At 40.2% G+C, this 20,141-nt stretch overlaps 1 protein-coding gene across 1 annotated transcript in view; it reads left to right on the top strand.

Annotated features, from left to right (window-relative positions):
• Window positions 1-9,384, top strand: part of EFCAB8 (EF-hand calcium binding domain 8) — a 122,846-nt gene extending 113,462 nt beyond the window's left edge. Inside the window, exons 23-26 of the mRNA XM_044659787.1 lie at window positions 1,365-1,479; window positions 3,080-3,272; window positions 3,636-3,731; window positions 8,676-9,384. Coding sequence (XP_044515722.1) covers window positions 1,365-1,479; window positions 3,080-3,272; window positions 3,636-3,731; window positions 8,676-9,173 — 902 coding nt within the window. The 3' untranslated portion in view covers window positions 9,174-9,384. The remainder of the gene's footprint in view (window positions 1-1,364; window positions 1,480-3,079; window positions 3,273-3,635; window positions 3,732-8,675) is intronic.
• Window positions 9,385-20,141: the final 10,757 nt, after the last annotated feature.

The raw sequence follows: 20,141 nt of genomic DNA on the forward strand, positions 1-20,141 counted from the left end.
CATCTCTAGGCCTAGCTCTCAATCCACTGAGCTACCCAGCTGCCCCTGTTTTTAAAACTTTTGATTTTATTTTAATAATTTCTTTTTGTTTACTGGGATCATTATTTTCCTTTTTTTATTCATTCTTATTTTTATTATGCCTTTTACTTGAGCAAAGCTTTGTACTTCTTAAATTTGTTAATTCTCTTTCCAAGTCCTTCTTCCATAGTTTTTCCTTTTCCAATATTTTCCTCTATAATGTTCATTTTATTTGTAATATAGTTTTAAACCTCTTTAAAAAATCACTTGCATCATTTCTTTTAGGAATTTGCATTGATTTTGTGGACAAGCTGTGTTTTTCTTTAAGGCTTTGCTTTTAGGTGTGGTGTTGTTATTCTTTTGCAAGTTTGTGACTTGGGCATCTCTGGTATCAAAATAGTTCTTTGTACTTTTTTCTTTATTAGTTCTTCCAGCAATCCTCTCTGGGCAACCTGGTATTCCTGACCTAGTTGGGAGTTCTGGTGGGAGACACCCTCTACTCACCTCTCCATAGCTGTCCCCAGCAGAACACTGAATCCATGATCTTGCCTTGGGTGACCACAGTAAGGGACTATGGGTGCAGAGACTATGATCCCAGACCCTCTTGGAGATCCTAAACTTGATGACATGGGCTCATTGTTGAGTCTATAAATAGCTTTGGGCATCCCCATTCCCTTGCCCTGTGCTCTGAGCTCTGATGTGCTAAGTATGCTCTCAGCTGCTTTGAGAGACCCCATTCTGCAAGTCTGGGCCCTGTACTATCTAGGATTAGATCTTGGCATTCCTGTGATGCTGGTCTAACTCAGGGCTCTGGACACTGGGTCTATAGTCCAGTGGTCCAGTCACACTCCTTATTTCTTGTCTGGTCATTTGCTTATAGGTTGAATTTTGATCGGGGTGGGAAAAGATAACCCACTATAGTTTCTTTTTCAATTTCTCAATCACTACTGGTTTGGAACTCTTCCTAGATCATTGTTGGAGTAGTTGTGGGAGACTTGGGTTGTATTGCTTTTTCATATTCCACTATCTTGGTTTGATCAACCTTCCCTAATTTTCCAGATATCAAGTTGAAGCCCAAAGCGGTTACATGATTTGTCTAAAGACCTAGAGCAAAGCCGGAGTCATTTGACTTCTGATTTAGTTTTTTTCAGAGCTCTAGGGCTTCAGTTGAGAGACTGGTGACCACTCTCAGGACAGCTAAATCAAGAAGGAATGATGAAGTTGAGACAAAGTTAAGGGAAGAAGTCTGAGTATATAAGGTGTTCCTCAGAGGCAGAGAGGGATTGAGGCAAGAGGATGGACAGTTGTTACTTCTAGTTACTGAACTGATTCAAGTTAAATTTCAGGAACCTTTGGCTTACACATTTGGAGAAGGCTTGTGCCTGTGGGGAAGTTGGAAAACTTACGAAAAATGTCCATCCAAGAGAAAATAGAAGACACTGATTTAAAGGATATCTCTAAGTAAGTAGACCAATCCCAAACTTTTTTGAAATAACAAGAAGGTGGCAGAGAAAATCCTCAAATTTGGCATGGCACACAGGCTCTCCTTTCTAAAATAGCAGATCTGGCTTGGAGTTTGGCTGAGAATTATAGAATGTCTCAGCCAGAAGGTCCTTTAAAACATGGAATATCAATGCTGGAGAAGGACCTTAGAAAATTATATATATCTATATATGTATGTGTATATATATATAATAGATATGTGGATAGATAGATAGATAGACTTGAAGGTTTTTTTAGAGACCATTTTACCAAATCCTCTCACCTAACAGGTGAAGTTGTGGTGGAACAAAGAATCTTTTTTCTTCCAAAATAAATAGGGATAAGGACTAGATCTGTGACTTTCTTGGTATAGGGAACTCCTGGATGAGGAGACTCCTTCTACCAAGGCACTTTATAGTCTTAGAGTTGCCTGAGGTCTGGATAAATTAGTGACTTTTATAGTTAATCAATCAGTATGTGTCAGATAGAGATAAGACTTCAGTAGGTCTTCCTGGTTCCAAGGCCTGCTCTCTATGGCACTACCTCACACAAAAAGATGTAATCAAGGGGGCAGCTGGGTAGCTCAGTGGAGTGAGAGTCAGGCCTAGAGACAGGAGGTCCTAGGTTCAAACCCGGCCTCAGCCACTTCCCAGCTGTGTGACCCTGGGCAAGTCACTTGAACCCCATTGCCCACCCTAACCACTCTTCCACCTATGAGACAATACACCGAAAAGTACAAGGGTTTAAAAAAAAAAATAAATGTAATCACCTATAAATCTGCTATATTTGCAACTCAATCCAAGAAATATTTAGGTTATTTGCCTTGTATGTGCATATAGTGTTTGCCACCTTAGATAAACATGACCAGCAGCCACAGGAACTTAACCATCATTTCCTTCCTTCCCTGCACAGTATTTTTTTTATATTCTCACCTTCCATCTTAGAATGAATACCGAGTATATGTTCCAAGACAGTAGAGCGGTAAGAGCTAGGCAACGGGGGTTAAGCAAATTGCCCAGGGTCACACAGCTAGGAAGGATCTGATGTCATATTTGAACCCAGGACCTCCTGTTATCTAGGCATTGCTCTCAATCCACTGAGCCACTTAGATGCAACCCTGTACATTATTGATATCAAACAGATGTTATAGACAGTTTAGAGGAGGGAGAGGTTAAATCTTGGAATCCAGATGGCAAGATTTGAATAAGTGGAATGACTTCTATGGGGAAAGCACCCTTGGGGGAATCTAGGTCATGATGGTGAACCTTTTAGAGACCCAGTGCCCAAACTGTAACCCTCATGCCGCATGTGAGTCACCTCCTTACCCCAAATAGGGGAGGGAAGAAGCTCTCCCATTGAATGGCTGCTGGGCAGAGGGAGAGGGTCATGTGAAAAATTCCTTGTGTGGAAAGGGGGGAGGGAGCACCCCTCCCCCCAACACATCCCATAAATTTGCCAACATGGCTCTAGGGCATATTTTAGAGGACCATTTTTTTTTGGCTTTTTCTGCAACTTTGGGCTGGGGAGGAGAGTAGTAGGCCAAAATATACTGAATTTGAGTCATTTTTTTCCCTAACAGAGAAGATGAATACACGAAGGTCCTAAGAGAGCAGCGGAGGGATCAGCTGGAATTGATGAGTCTATTACATAGCAAGTCACCAGAGGCCATGGCCAAGCTAAGGGAGATGGCTGAACATAGCATCCTGGGGTCTGCCAAAGCTGGCGAGGGGGTCGAGGACAGTTGGAACAAATGGACAACTTCTGGGATGTTGGTGAGGGGGTGGAGCCAGTAATGACGAACCTATGGCATATGTGCCAAAAAGGGCATGCAGAGTCCTCTCTGTGGGCATGTCTGCTGTGACCTGCCAGAGTTCATTACTAGAAAGCCAGAGGGACTCGGGATGGAGTTGTTCCCCTTCCCTACTCCATGTGCCTGAGGACATTCCTTACTTCCCCTGCCCCTCTGCCCAGAAGCCAATAGGAGGAGTTCTTCCTCCCTCCCCTGTTACCTGGGGTAGGGTGGGGAGGAGGTAGGGCCATGAATTCCATCTCTAAAAGATTTGCCATCACTGTAATAGGCTTTTGGGCCTCTTTAGGAATTGAGCTTTAAATCTTCATATCTATGATTGTTTCAGAGAAGTGACATCATTGGAAGGGCTTATAAACCGAAGGAACGGCTACCCAAATCTGAGACTACGGTGGCACCACTGAGATTTCTGACGGAAAAAGAGGTCAGAGTCTAGCTAACAATATGGCAGGCTTTTCTTGGGACTGGAGAATGGAGAAAGGAGTTTCTGAGAGTATAGGAAAAAAGAGTGTTATATTTAATGTTAGACCTGGATGTGAGTGGGATTCCACAATCATTTGATTTTTTTCCTCTGCTTCCTAGTAGAGCTATAGTCAGATATTTAGATGACCAATGTAGATGACAATATGTACAATGTTTTCCTAGTTCTACTCACTTAACTTTGCATCAGTTCATATAAGTTTCCCCATGTTTTTCTGCAAGCATCCTGCTCATCATTTCTTATAGGACAATAGTATTTCATTACAATCATATATCATAACTTGTTCAACCATTCCCCAATTGAATGGGCATCCCCTCAATTTCCAATTCTTTGTCACCACAAAAAGAGCTGCTATAAATATTTTTGTACAAATAAGTCCTTTTCCTTTTTAAATTTTAATCTTTTTGGGATGTAGACCACTTTGTTGAATCAAGGGTTATGCACGGTTTTATTTTTTAATTAAAAAATTTTTTAAAATTTTTATTTAGAATATTTTTCCATGGTTACATGATTCATGATCCTTAATCCCCTCCTTCTCTCTCCTCCCCCCTCCTAAAGCTAACAAGCAGTTCCATTGGGTTATATCATTGTTCAAAATCCATTTCTATGTTATCCATATTTGCAGTAGAGTGATCCTTTAACATCTAAACCCTAATCACATCCCTAACACACTACATGATTGATCACATATTTTTCTAATGCATTTCTGGTTCCACAGTTCTTTCTCTGGATATTGAGTTATGCACAATTTTAAAGCCAAATTGCCCTCCAAAATGGTTGCATCAGGGGCAGCTGGGTAGCTCAGTGGATTGAGAGCCAGGCCTAGAGACAGGAGGTCCTGGGTTCAAGTCCAGCCTCAGACACTTCCCAGCTGTGTGACCCTGGGCAAGTCACTTGACCCCCATTGCCTACCCTTACCAATCTTCCACCTATAAGTCAATACACAGAAGTTAAGGGTTTAAAATTAAAAACAAAACAAAACAAAATGGTTGCATCAGTTCCACCAACAGGATAAATAAATCACATTTCTTTAGCTCTGTAAGTCTTTTTGCTGGAAGCCCTTACTTTTGTCATAAAATTGATACTAAGTATTGGTTCCAAGGCAGAAGAACAGTAAGGGCTAGGTAATTGAGGTTAAATGACTTGCTCAGGGTCACCCAGCTAGCAAGTGCCTGAGGTCACATTTGAACCCAGGACCTCCCATCTTCAGAACTGGTGCTTTATCCATTAAGCCACCTAACTGCCCCTAACCCTTTAAGTCTTTTTTTTTTTTTTTAAACCTTTACCTTCTGTCTTAGAGTCAATACTGTGTATTGGCTCCAAGGCAGAAGAGTGGTAAGGACTAGGAAATGGGGTTAAGTGACTTAACCAGGGTCATACAGGTAGGAAATGTCTGAGGTCAGATTTGAACCCAGGACCTCCTATCTCTAGGCCTGACTCTCAATCCACTGAGCCACCCAGCTGCCCTGCCCCCCTTTAAGTCTTACAACATGTTTTCATTATTCTTATTTTTATTCCTATTTAAAAAATCAAGAATTTGATTTCAGGAGAAATGAAGTGACTTGTTGCACAGTTAGTTTTGTCAGAATCACGACCTGAGGAGTGGGTAAGGTCATTGACCACTAGGAGCATCAGGGAAGACTTCATGGAGAAGTTTTAAGAGTAGTTAGAAATTCTACAGGTAGGGAAGGGGGGGGTAGACGGATAGATAAAGCACTTACTTTATATCTTGGGCTTTGTGTTGAGTGTTATGGATACAAATATCAAGCAAGCAAAATAGTTTTTTCTTAAAAGAAAATGACCTAATGGGGGAAGACAACCTAGAGAGAGGAGCTGGAAAGTGGAGATGTGGCTACAGGAACCTATAAGAGCTCACTATTCTAGGGAGAGAGCATAGGAAATAAATTATGTGAACAAAAGCATGAGAATTCTTGTTTTCTGGGGATAGAGACTAGATTATTTGGTCAGGATGAAACTGTAAAGTTAGGCTGGTATCAAGATTGTAGGAGGCCTTGAATGCCAGGTCCAGGAATTGGACTTTATGGGAAATAGGGAGGAGCCTTTGAAGATTTTTGAGTAAAGGAGCAATATGTCTAGAGTGAAACACATTTTTCTGGCAGCAGTACAAGAGATGACTTGGAAAAGGAAGAAAGTAGATGTGGGAAGACTTGTTAGGAAGTTATTAGAGTAGTAGGGAGGGGTAATGAGGGACTTGAATTGTGGCAGAGGAGATAGAGTGGAGGGATGGGTGAGATGAAGTAGAATCATCAGGATTTGGTAACTCATTGGAAATGAAAGTGAGGAAAAGAGAAGAGTTGAAGATAACCTCACATTTCTTTTTTAAAAATTTTATTTTGAATATTTTCTCCTAGTTACAATTTTCATGTTCTTTCCCTCTCCCCCAAGCCCCCCCAACCCCCCTTAGCCGACGCACAATTCCACTGGGTTTTACATGTATCATTGATCAAGATCTAATTCCATATTGTTGATAGTTGGACTAGAGTTATCGTTTAGTGTTTACATCCCCAATAATATCCCCAACGGCCCATGTGTTTAAGCAATTGTTTTTCTTCTGTGTTTCTCCTCCCACAGTTCTTCCTCTGAATGTGGCAGTTTTCTTCTCATAAGTCCCTCAGTCTTGCTCTGGATCCTTGCATTACTTACATTAGTAGAGAAGTCTGTTATGTTCAATTGTACCACAGTGTATCAGTCTCTGTGTACAATGTTCTCCTGGATCTGTTCCTTTCACTCTGCATCAATTCCTGGAGGTCATTCCAGTTCACATGGAATTCCTCCAGTTCTTTATTCCTTTGAGCACAGTAGTATTCCATCACCAACAGATACCACAATTTGTTCAGCCATTCCCCAATTGAAGGACATTCTCTCATTTTTCAATTTTTTGCCACCACAAAGAGCGTGGCTATAAATATTTTTATACAAGTCTTTTTTCCTTATTATCTCTTTGGGGTATAATCTAAGCAGTGCTATGGCTGCATCAGAAGGCAGATAGTTTTTTAAAGCCTTTTGAGCATAGTTCCAAATTGCCATCCAGAATGGTTGGATCAGTTCACAACTCCACCAGCAATACATTAATGTCCCAATTTTGCCACATCCCTTCCAATATATATTACTCTCCCTTGTTATTTTAGCCAATCTGCTAGATGTGAGGTGTGATACCTCTGAGTTGTTTTGATTTGCATTTCTCTAATTATTAGAGATTTAGGACTTTCTCATGTGCTTATTGATAGTTTTGATTTCTTTATCTGAGAATTGCCTATTCATGTCCCTTGCATTAATTGGAAGATGGCTTGATTTTTTTGTACAATTGATTTAGCTCCTTGTATATTTGAGTAAATAAGACCTTTATCTGAGTTTTTTGTTATAAAGATTTTTTCCCAATTTGTTGTTTCCCTTCTAATTTTGGTAGCATTGTTTTGTCTGTACAAAAACTTTTTAGTTAATGTAGTAAAAATTATTTATTTTACATTTTGTGATTTTTTCCTAACTCTTGCTTGGTTTTAAAATCTTTCCCTTCCCATAGATCTGATAAGTATACTATTCTGTGCTCACCCATCAAAGTTCTAAATGAGAAAACTTTCTAAATGCATCACATACTTTTTTCCTTTAAAAATTAAAAAAAAATGTATTTTGTTAAATATTTCCTGATTTTGTGTAAATTCATTTTTTTTAACATTCATTAAAATTTTTTTGTTTCAAATTCTTCTCTCCCTTGAGAAGGCGAAGGCAAGTAATATGATATTTATTATACATGACATGTGTTTTTTAAAAACTCTTTCCTTCTGCTTTAGAATTGATACTAAGTATTGGTTCCAAGACAGAAGAATGGTAATTTGAGTTAGGTGACTTGCCCAGGGTCACATAGCTAGGAAGTGTCTGAGGTCAGATTTGAACTTGGGACCTCCTATCTCTAGTCCTGGCTCTCTATCCACTGAGCCACCCAACTGCCCCCTGGCGTTACACTCTTTTTTTTCCTTTTGATTCAATTTTCTTTTATTTTTTTGGTTCTGAATTCTCTAACTCCCTAATCCATTGAGTAGATAAGAAAAACCAAACCCATTAAAAGTACCTATAGTCATGTGAAATAAATGTTGCCATTAGTCATGTTCCCCCCTCCCTCTCCCCCACCAATAAAAAGAAAGAAAAAAACATTAACATATACTTTGATTTCTGTCCATCAGCTCTATCTGGAGGTATATCTTTATAATACTGATGTTCTGGGGGGCAGCTGGGTCACTCAGTGGGTTGAGAGCCAGGACTTAGAGACAGGAGGTTCCAAGTTCAAATCTGACCTCAGACACTTCCTAGCTATGTGACCCTGGGCAAGTCACTTAACCCTCATTGCCTAGCCCTTACCGCTCTTCTACCTTGGAATCAATATATAGTATTGATTCCAAGGCAGAAGGTAAAGGTTTAAAAAATAATAATATTGCTGTTTTGGTATAAATCGTTCTTCAAATTATCTGCTTATTTCACTTTGTGTCAGTGCAAATGTCTTCCCAATTTTTCCCCCTGAAATTATTCCCTGTATCATTTCTTACAGCACAACAGTATAGCCATAACTTGTCTAGCCATTTCTCAATTGATGGGTATCCTTGCAGTTTTCAATTTTTTTTGTCACCACAAAAAGAGCTTCTTTGGATATTTTTTGCTCTTACAGTCCTGAAAGGTTATAAAAGCCAAATCATTACCCTAGGAAACAAAATCTGCAGCACAGTACATCTCTTTGCTTTCAGTTTGGTGTCCTATCTTTGAACCATACCCAAAGAAAGGTACATCTTTCTTCAGAGTCAAGAGAATTGCCCAACACTCTCCCCTGTACCCTAGGCCCCCTATACTGATTCTGTGTCTCTCTTGTTTTGTGGTCAGATCTCTCCTTGGATCTATAGGAGCCTCCCGTACAAAGAGCTACAAGATTTGACCCGGTCCAACATGGCCATCCTGAAAACAACTAAAATTCCTAAGAAAAAACACGTTTGGGTAGTGACCCAGCAGATCATCAGGAGCCTTGCTTTGCCCAGGCAGCTGTCCATTGATGCATCTATGCAGTCTCAGAGCCTCTCTTATTCTACCTCTCTTAATTCTTCATCCAAGACTTCTTCAATTACTTCAATATCTTCTTTGAAACTGTCTTCGGACATCTCCTCCCTTTCTTCTTTAAAGCAGACATCGGTCTCATCATCAGGAGCCTCGAGGAAACAATTCTATTCTTCCTCTGTATCTTCCAAGAAAAGGGCGCTTTCAAATTCTTCATCCATGGCCACCAAGTCGTCCTTCGCAGGCACTTCATTGCCTTCCGGAAAGAAGCCTACGATTCCAGAAATAAAGCCTTTGAAGTCAATTCTATCATCCCGAGTCAGGTTTTAAAGGATGACATCTCATTGAAGTTGCCAGTCCACTGAAGGGAACGCAGGATATTGATGGACTCTTTTCTTATTTTGCTAGGTCAATTAAAGTGTAGGCTTGGTTGCTCCACTCTACCACAAAATTTCCCTCCCAGAATTATTCCCCTCTCCTATTGAGATCTATGTGTCACTTCTTCAGGAGAGAGAAATAAATTTTGTTTTGGGGTCTCAGATTAAGTTGTATTGTCCCAGGATGTATATGTGGGGAAGGGGAGGAGACCCTTTCTCAGAGGGATGGGTCATATCTAGAGTTTCCACATAACTCATTAATGGGGCCAATTTGAGAGTATGTCTGATGTGACCATGGACAATTATCTAAGGACAGAGAATTTGGCTCTAAGCTGGAGACTTTAAAAAGTCTGCCAAATTCTTTTTTTGAATGCTCTGTTAATCAACAATATTTTGACACTGGCTCTTCTATGAACAAATGTTCAAAGAAACATCTTTTGGTTTTGGGCATTTTTCTCTGGCTGTTTTCCATTCTTGGAATGTGCCCCTCCCTATTCTGCTTATACTGATATGCTCTGGCTTCTTTTAAATCCCAACTAAGATTTCATCTTTTACTGGAAGACTCTCTAGCCCCTCTTAATTCTAATGCCTTCTCTCTGTTAATTTTTTCCTATTTATAGTGTACATAGCTTGCTTGTATATATTTGTTTGCATGCCGTCTATCTCATTAGATTTTAAGCTCCTTGTTGAGGGTAAAGACTGTCTTTTGTTTCTTTTAGTATCCCAGCACACATGTTGTAGGATCTTAATAAATACTGATTGATTGATTGATTGTTTTAAAAGTATTCCACGCCTGGAAGTGGGAAATGGGATGAGGTGGTATATAAGGAATGTAGAAGTTCAAGGGAGAGGCAAGATCAATATGGGATGGAATAGTCAGGGAAAATATTATGGGGGAGGAAAAAGCACCGAGTTTAGAGTCAAGTGCTGGCTTTGAATTAAATTATATTACTTTGACTGCCTGATTTGGGATAAGTCATTTCCTCAGTTTGGATCTCAGTTTTGGAAAATTAAAGGTCTTTTACAACTCATACAAATGTTCTACATATGTATGTTCTACAACCTGAGGGGTGGAGGGTAGTTTTAGTCCTTCATGCAGTGTTGATGGGGAAAGGGAGGAGGAATATAGATTGATTGTATATCAATTCACCATTTGCCCTTTTGTTTTAAAGTACCAGCTGAAGGTGAGTGGGTGAAATTTCAGTTTTTGCTATATTTGGAGCCTTCTCGGATCCTTGTCCAGTAGTCAGAAGTCATATTAATTCTTTGAAGTTGCCATATAAAATATGGAAAGCTTATAGAATCTGAGTCAAAAAGCACCTCAGCCCCATTTAATTACTCAGGAATTTCCACTGCATTATTCCTGAAGACATGTCTCTAGTTGTAAACCTTCCCACTCATTACCCTTCCAACATTCTGTTCCATTAATGGACTGCTCCGATGGTGAAATGTTTTCTTACATGGAGCCAAAATCTACTTGTTAACTCCTCACCACTACTGGTCTTAGTTCTTCCATTAAGGCCACCTAGGATGAATCCAATTCTAAGCTGGAGAAAGAGGCTGAGAGAGTCTTGGGTCTCACTGTATCTTTATATCTCCTAAAATTCATAGAGGCCCTGACAACAACCATTCTGAAATTCTAAACACTGGTACAGGAAATACCTGATTTAGACTGAATACAGGGAAAGTGAAGTTCCAGCCAGCTCCTGTTGCCTGGTAGACTTGAGGAAATCTGTTGTGTTAGATTACAAGGATAATGTGTTAAAATGATTACAAGGCTGCCTCTACCCTAGGTAGTAGGCTCCTTGGGCTCATGACCCACTCCTATGCTAAGGTGTTTTTTTGGGGGTATTTGGCTGGCTGTTGATTGTTTTGATCCAGAGAACATAAGTTCAGATTCCACCTCTTACACTTCCTTTGTGAGCTTGGGCAAATCATGTAACTTCCTCATCTGCAAAATGAAATGAATTGGACTAGATGGCCTTTGAAATCCCTTCTAGCTCAAACTATGATCCTATAATCCTTCCTGTCTGGAAGGAGCCCCCTGTGTATCTGACCTGATTATGTTCTCTTAAAGACTATTTACTCTCCCAATTAGTGGGTACTCCGCATGCCTCTGTCATGGGATCTAGGGTGGCGCTGGGGATAATGGTTGTGGTTTACAGATAAAACTGATCAGTAACATTGGTTTTGTGAAGCCATTACCATTCTTGCCAAAAATTCTTTCCAGGCCTTTCCCCACTTGGCTATAGGCCATTTTTCCTCAGGATAAGGTTTATGAAAAATAATTAAAGGTAAAGTTGCACAAGCCTTCCAAAGTCCTCTGGACTCCTTACAGGATGTGGATCTGTAAGTACAGAGGCCAGAGTGGGTATAGTAGGAGAATGGAATGGAGAATAGAGTAGTGCAGTAGGCTAGGGACACTGTAGAGGCAGGAGTGGGAGCAGCAGAAGATGGGGACATAGGTTAGAGCTATCTGAGGTGGGGGAGTGGCTGGGAGCTGAATTGTATGTAGGGGGATGGGAATGCAGGTAAATGGTAGGAGATTGGGAGGACCTATGGAGGAGGGGAGTGAAATGGATCTAGAGCTAATTTAATTTTATAAAGAAAATGGGAACCAGAAAAGGCAAGTATCTTAGTTAAGGTCAAACACCCAGATAGTGTGTGGCAACAAGCATTTATTGAGGGCTTACTATGTGCCAGGCACTATGTTAAGCTCTGAGAATACAAAGAAAAGACCAAAAGACTGCCCCTTCAAAGAGCCCACGGTCAAATGGTGGAGAAAGCATGAGAACAGCTGTGTACAAATATACACATACATATGTATATTATATATGCACACATTATCCTTTATATACACACATCCTAAATATACATACAGGATAAACTGGAGATAATAGAGGGAAGACAACATTAAAGGAGACCGGGACAGGCTTCTGGTAAGAGTTGGGATTTTAATTAAGACTTGAAAAAAGCCAGGGAAGCCAGATGGAGAAGAAAAGAGAGAGAATTGTAGATATGAGGGACAGTCAGCAAAAATGTCTGGGACCAGGAAATGGAGCACATTGTGAGGAAAAGCAAAGAAGCCAATGTCATCAAATATGTTGGGGAGGAAGGGATAAGAACACTGGAAAGGTCAGAGGGGAAGGGGTCAGGTTGTGAAGGACTTTGAATTCCAAATAGAGAATTTTATATTTGATCTTGGAGGTGAAAGGGAGCCACTGGAATTTATTGAGTGGAGGGATGTAGTTAGACTATGCTTTGGGAAAACCAATTTGACAGCTAAGTGGAGGATGGAATGGTAGGGGATAATATTTGAGGTAGTAAGACCAACTACATAATGCACTTTCTTGTAAAGTAAAGAGTCGTGTTAAAAAATTTTCAAGAGTTGGAAGGAATCTTAGAGATAGTTCAGTGCCCCAATTTTAAATAAGTGGATCAGAGAATTTACATGACTTGATCAAGGTCACATAGGTAGAAGTGTCAGAGCCAAGGTCGGGAACCTTTTGGCTATCTTTGAAACCTCCTTATCCTGGGGCTATTAAGTCTGAAAAGTTTTGGTGACCTTGACCCAAGCTAAACATCAAAGAATCGTTTCTCAGCTGATCTTGATTCACTTCTTTAGAGAGAGGGAGACCTACTTAAATGGGGACCACAAGTCTGGAGATCTCAGCTCCCTAATAGTTGCCCCAGGACATTTCCTGAACTACAGCCCAGTTCCCTGACCATTGATTCTGACCGTGAGTTATGGGAGTTTGAGTTATGGGTGAATGGTAGTGGGGTGGATGATGATGGGAGGTGATTGGAAAAAAAAGAAGAGTGGAGTGATTCAACTTATTTCAGTGGAGAAGTAATACATACTCTTTGTATTATTTATGCATAATACTTTATAGTTTACAAAGTGTTTTCACATTATTTCAGGTGTTATACCAACTCTATGAGGAAGGAAGAGATCATTCCAATTTTAATAACTTGATAGGTACATAATTTCACTGATGTGTATATTCGTAAGCATGCCTTTGAATTCTCCTGTAAATTGTAGGGGGTCTCCATCACCATTGTGTTTAGGGCTTCCTTCTAATCACTCAATATGGGGATGCCAATGGGCTGTCCTAAAGCATTCTCACTTTGTACAACCCACCTTCTTTCCAATCTCTGATGCTTTCTATTTTTAGCTTAGGAAATTGTGGTCCAGAGGGAGAAATTGATTTGCTCATATAGTGGATGAATGGAAGAGACTCTAACTCCAGTTTTCTGACTCTTAGTCCAGAGGACCTCAAACCCCATCAGCCTCCACATTCCACCCTGCTCTATGTAGATATTTTCTTGGAGAGGGAAGGAAGGGTGGTAATTTATTGTCAGTCCCAGAATTTGAGAGGTCATCAAGATGATATGAGAAAAATCCTTTACTGAGAGTCTAGAGAATCATGTTCTTGATCTCTAGCATGCTTCTCAACCATGGGAGATTTTCTCTCCAAATTAGATAGTCTCAAAGTTTTCTTCCCTCTCTGATGTGTGAGATGAAATTATAGGAAAAACTGACTGACCTGAATAAGCAGACCAGATTTTATATCTTTTTTTTTAAACTCTTAACTTCTGTGTATTGAATGCTCCTTGGTGGAAGAGTAGTAAGGGTGGGCAATGGGGCTCAAGTGACTTGCCCAGGGTCACACAGCTGGGAAGTGTCTGAGGCCGGATTTGAACCTAGGACCTCCCTGTCTCTAGGCCTGGCTCTCAATCCACTGCTGCCCCCAGATTTTATATCTTTTAATGAGTGTTACCTTTCCCAACTACCTCTTCATGAGTGATTCTAGTGAGGTGTCCACTTCTTAAAAAAAAAACTATGTTTAGATTCCCCACTTTCCCTAGGCTTCAGGATTTGCTGTTCCCTATGATGAGTTTTCATTTGCCCATTAAATTTCAAGTATAGTGCTGTCAGTCCTGCCCCAAGAACTTCAGAACTGTCTAATCAGAGGAATCTATCTAAGGAGACAATGAGATCAGCAAGTCTTCATTATAAGCTGGATGATCACTTTCAGGAGATCTCTGATTAGGAATGGGTTTCTCTAGATTCCCTTTGAAGTTGATTCCAACTTCTTGAGTCTTTTCTTTTGGGAATGACCTTTAATATTTGCTATACATTCTTTTAAAAAATCCCAAACCTTTTTGTCAATATAGTCAATTTTTACACCACCTTCATTTCTGAATATATTGCTCTTCTCTCCCTTCCTTGTAACAGAGTAAAAAGAAAGGGGGAAATATTCAGCCCAACTAACACACAAATCAGATTGAGCAGTATATGTGATGCTCCACAGTCAAATTGCTCTCATCTTTGCAAAGAAGGGAGGGAGGGAGGCATACTTTTCCCCCTATAATTCTCTAAGGCCAGTTTTTGTCATTGTAATTACAGTATTAAGTTTTCTTTCTTTGTTCTTTCTATTTATGTTTTTGTAGTCATTGGGTACCATGCTGTCTATTGAATACCCTTACTGAGAAGTAATCTTCATTTATTTGAATTGTATGAATGATCTAAAGTCATTAGTGCTAAGACTGGGCAATAACAGAGCTGTATGAGCAAGTAGGGAAATTCCTTTTGAGGCCAGAATGAGATGTGACTGAACAGAATGAATGATTTTCTTCTGTGACTCAAAATCTGTCACTTGATCCATTTTGGTAACTGCAATGATCTGTGTCTGTTTGTGAGTGAACATTTTCCCTTGCCTGTTTTTAGCCTTCCCTTTCTGACCTTACACTAACTATTCTCTCCTATTCCCAAATTCCTGATGCTCTAGGAATCTGATTTTTGTACATAGCTCACTCATTCTTTTAGGTCTTTAGGATGTCAGTACTAGGATAGATCAAATTCTCGGTGCTTTCACAATTTTCTCCTTGGGAGTTTACCATCCTTCCAGAGTTGATGTCCTCTGTAGAATTTTTCATGTGATCCTCTCTATACTTTCTCTAAATACTTTGAAATTGACTCTCCCAGAATGAAAGGTACATTTTTGACTATTCCTGGCCCTTCTTTCTTTCCAGTGTTTCTGTCCTTTCTACCCTTGCAATTTCTCCAGATCCAGAGTTGAAGTTTCCCTGTTGACATTCCTTCATCTTTTGGAAGATGAGATTATCGTGATAGGGAAAATTGAGAAATTATTAGTTGTTCACATAACCTGATAACTGAAATTTAATAGTACTACACTGTGCCTTTGGGTCAGACTTGTAATCTGTTTTCTGAACTAATCATCCATTATGCCTTTTAAACCTCAGTGGTCTATTGTACACTCTACTGATGGTATCACTTCTGTTTTCATCTCTATTGACCTTCCAATCAATTATTCTACTGAACTGGAATTCTTTACAGAAAGACATCATCTTAATATATGATACTCATTTCCCCCTTTCTCTATCCTATATTCAATAAGTTATATACTTCTGGAGACATTTTCTAATCTTGGGCTCTTCCCATCAAATCTCACTGATCCTGTCGAGGTTTGATTATGTGTAGAGAAGGTAAGTAAGGCCCAATGAAGGGTTATGAAGGGAGAAGAGACTAAACCAAAGTCACATTACGAGCTCATGTCTGAGCTAGATTTTGTAGGAAAATATAAGTGAGGTAATGGGGTCACCAGGGATATTACAATAAACTAAGTGGTTTGTGGGAACACACTCTAGGATTTATGAGAGACTGGACCAGGGTGAAGAGACCAGAGTTTAACTGGATCTCCACAGGAATGGCAGTTGATCTTAAATGTCACCCAGCTTCCACTAGACCAGAGTATAGTAACAGGCTAACAAGGTAAAAGGGACTTAACAGCTTTAATTATGTTAGACTAAAAGGTGGGAAAGGATTTCTATACTTAAAATCTAAGGGATAAAACCACAGGGCAATGTGAGGACTTATTCTACTCTTATCTAAGTGATCTAAACTAACAGGGCCCAAGGAGCTGTAAATGGAGTCTCTGGGTTTCTGCCTCAAACCTGGAACCTGTCAGGCTTGAGTACAACTAGGACTTTGTGGCTTTGGGATTCTCACTGCAATCCACTGATGATCTCTGGATGCCAGGAGTCAAGATGATCTCAGGTACCAAGTAGAGAGGGTTCTGCCTGAAGCACTGTCCTCCAGTTTTCAAACATCTCCTCCTCTCTTGGCTCCGTAGATTTGTCCTTTTCCTAGATGTCACACCACACAGGATCCCAGGGGAAATCAGGAAGCAGGGTGTCCCTTGCTCTGAGGTCTCCCAGGCTGGCAACAGTTTTGCCCACCACTCATGGAGTCCACACTCAGGGCACAGACAGACTTCCTCCTCCTTCATTCCAACCTGGAATTCCCAGCTCCAGCTCCTTCCTGCTAGGTACTTCCTAATCAATATATAATCAATACCTAATAACCAGCTAATCTAATCTTACTCATAACAATTTGGACCCCCAGGTCATCTCACTTCCAGCACTCCCCCTAATTCCTGGTCTAGTTTTGTATTTTTGTCATATTATTTTCCCCCGTCTTTTCCCTTGCCATTCCGATTTTCTGAGATGCCATTCCCTTCTCCTCTTCAGCAACTTATATCAGTCATCACCTTGTCTGGAAACTCATCTCTGAAATACCTTCCCTGGCACACACAGGTCATTCTTTTACTATGTGTAGTCTGTGATGTACTGAACTTATACTCACCTATTTCCTAGTTTGTGCATAATTGCTGTCTTCTTTTAGTTTGGATGGTAGCTTTGTATTTTTTGTCTTAGCCTTTAGTCAATATCCATTTCTTTACTGGGCATCTATTGGATGCCTCTGAGTTGTGAGGGACACAGAACTAAGTTGGAAACCACCTCTATCTTTGAGCTCTTAGTTTAGAGGGTAATACAAGACTTATTCATCTGAGAGGGCAGTGAGGTGGCTCAGTGGATTGAGAACCGGGTTTGGAGACAGGAGGTCCTGGGATCAAATCTGGCCTCAGATGTTTCCTAGCTGTGTGACTGTGGGCAAGTCGTTTAACTCCCATTGCCTAACCCTTAACCGTCTTCTGTCTTGGAACTAATACACAGTATTAATTTTAAGACAGAAGGTAAGGGTTAAAAAAAAGAGACTTACTCTTTTGAAATGCTGTCTTGCCAGTCCTCCATTAACATCTTCCACTTATGGTTCATCATGGTATGGAATAAACATTGGATTGTAACAAACTATGCTAATGGAAGGTAAAGTTTGCTCAGTCTGTTTATCTAAGGACCAGCCTAACTAGGTTTGAAAAGGCTGCTTACCACATTGTTGGTCACTAGGAGATGAATATTTTTTGGTTATAGTGTTTTTTTAAGGTATGCAGGAGTTAGAATCTACATTGGTAGAAGGAATGGCAGTGTGAATAAAATCATAGAATCTATAAGTTTAAGGAGATCTGTGAGGAAATCACAGATTCAGAGTTGGAAGGGATCGGAGAGGTCATCTACTCTAAGCAACCCTCTCAATTTACAGAGGAGAGGAGTCTAAGGTCAAGGAATAACCCAAGATACAGGTAGTAACAGAGGCAAGATTTGAACTCATGTCCTCTGACTTAGAAACAAAAACTTTTTCCAATGTACCATCTGCCAAATAAGCAGAACAGAATTAGAAGAGACCTTAGAGATCATCCAGTCCATTTCTCTCTTTTTAGAGTTGAGAAAGGCATAATTCAGAGAAAGAAAGAAACTCACCTGATTATTATTCAGAGAGTGGCAGTGTGGAGACCAACATACTCTTGTCCAAAATCCAGGGTTCCTTCCATCACAGTATGCTGCCATAAGTCCATGGAAACTAGGGGGAAATGTGTAAAGGGGTTTGACTTTGAGATTGTAGTAGGCTCTTTTCTTTCCATATAACTGATAGATCTGATTGACAGGGGCTTCTTGTAGGCACAACAAGGATGTGGCTGTTGCTTAGGTTCCTGTGGGGCTATAGTCTGCTGAGTTGTGTCCAAGGAAATGGAGATCTGGGCATCTTATGCTCTGTCAGTGAATGGGAGATTCAGAATGGTGAGTGATGACTCAACATTTCCTTTCTGGGTCCTAGGAACTAGGGTCAAAAGAGATAAGTGGAGACTATGGGATGAAGTATAATACTTCCCAGTTTCTCTAGACCCCAGACCCTTGCAAGGCTAGGATGTCCCATATTTTCCCCAAATCTCTTAGTCCCTCAAATCCATAAAAGGAAGACAAAAATTCATTTAAGGACTGGATTAGGATTACCTTTGAAAGAACCATTTGGGAATTCTTTGGAGAAGAACTGGGAATATTTAGCCTGGAGAAGAGAAGACTTGATTGGAGGTGGGGGATAGTGGTGGATATAAAGGCTGTCTTCATATATTTGAAGAAGAAGGATTAGATTGATTCTGTTTGGATTTCAGAGTGCAGTGTTAGGAATAATGGTTTGAAGTAGACAGACCAAGTTTGGCTTGAACTATTCAAAGACTGCTTGACTGTTACAGCTATCCAGAAGTAGAAGTAGGCTATTTTAGGAGATAAGAGCAATCTTTCACTGTAGGACCTTTGGTTGGTTCCAACCATCCAGTTGGAAGCTGGATGACCATTCGTTGGAGATGCTGTAGAGCAGTGGTTCCCAAACTTTTTTGGCCTATTGCCCCCTTTCCAGAAAAAAATATTACTTAGCCCCTTGGAAATTAAAAAAAATTTTTAATAGCAATTAATAGGAAAGATAAATGCACCTGTGGCCATCACCACTTCCCTGGATAGCTGCAGCTCCCACCAGGGGGCGGTAGAGGAAGAAAATCCTTGATTTGGAGCTGGAAGCAAGGTCTTTTTTCAGAGGTCATCTCAATATGACGTTTGGTCAGGAATAGTCTGGATTTGATGGTCCCTGAGTTTCCTTCTATGCCTGAGCCACCTGGGTAGTTACCAGGAGACCAGATTCCTAGACCTAGGGGCTCCATCCCTTTTTGTCTTCTCTTTTCTGTCCCCTAGGAAAGGATCTATAGACTATTGTGGGAAGAAGGTTTGATTGACATTGGGTAGAAGATCTAGGGTTATAACTTGATTCTGTTGGTTACTGCCTGTGTGATGCTAGGCAAGTCACTTAACTGTTCTGTGCATCAGTTTTTTGATGTGTGAGATGAGTGGGTTGGACTAGATGATAGTAACAACTAGCACTTATCTAAAACTTTAAGGTTTATAAAACTTTTTATCAATGTTATCTCATTTTATCTTTATGACCCTTGGAGGTAGGTACTTTTATTATCCCCATTTTACACATGATGAAATTGAGGCAGACAAAGGTTAAGTGACTTGCCCAGGATCACGTGGCTAGTAAGTACTAGAGGCTGGATTTGAACTTAGGTCTTCCTGACTCTAGGTCTAGCATTCTATCCAGTCATCCACCTAGCTATCTCTAGATGACTTTTGAGAGTTCTTTCAGCAATAAACATGTTCTTATGGCTTATTGCTCTTAGCTTCCCCTTTTTCTCACAGATTTGAATAGAATTGGATATTCTTTCTTATCTTCTAGCCAAATTTTCTGCAACCTTTTCAAAACTCTTTCAGCAAAGAAAAATGTCCTTTTTAAAGGTTACCGATTTTGATACCTTTTAATTGGTGGCCTCTACACAGACAAATGCTCCATTTAGTTCATGTATAGATCAGTCTTAGACTAAATTGCAGAGAATACAATGTCTTACCTTTGTTGCTGTTCTCTCGTTTCAGTCATGTCTGACTTTTTATGACTCTATTTGGAGTCTTCTTGACAAAGATTCTGGAATAGTTTGCCATTTCCTTCTCTATCTCATTTTCTGTATGAGGAAACTGAGACAGAGTTAAGTGACTGGCTCAGGGTCATGGAGTTAGTATGTGTCTGAGGCCAGATTTGAACTTAGGAAGATGAGTCTTCCTGACACTAAGTCCAACACCCTATGACTCACTTAAAAACTTATAAAAGCAACTTCAG

Source organism: Gracilinanus agilis, chromosome 2 (assembly GCF_016433145.1).
Source record: "Gracilinanus agilis isolate LMUSP501 chromosome 2, AgileGrace, whole genome shotgun sequence".
NCBI classification, from domain to species: domain Eukaryota; kingdom Metazoa; phylum Chordata; class Mammalia; order Didelphimorphia; family Didelphidae; genus Gracilinanus; species Gracilinanus agilis.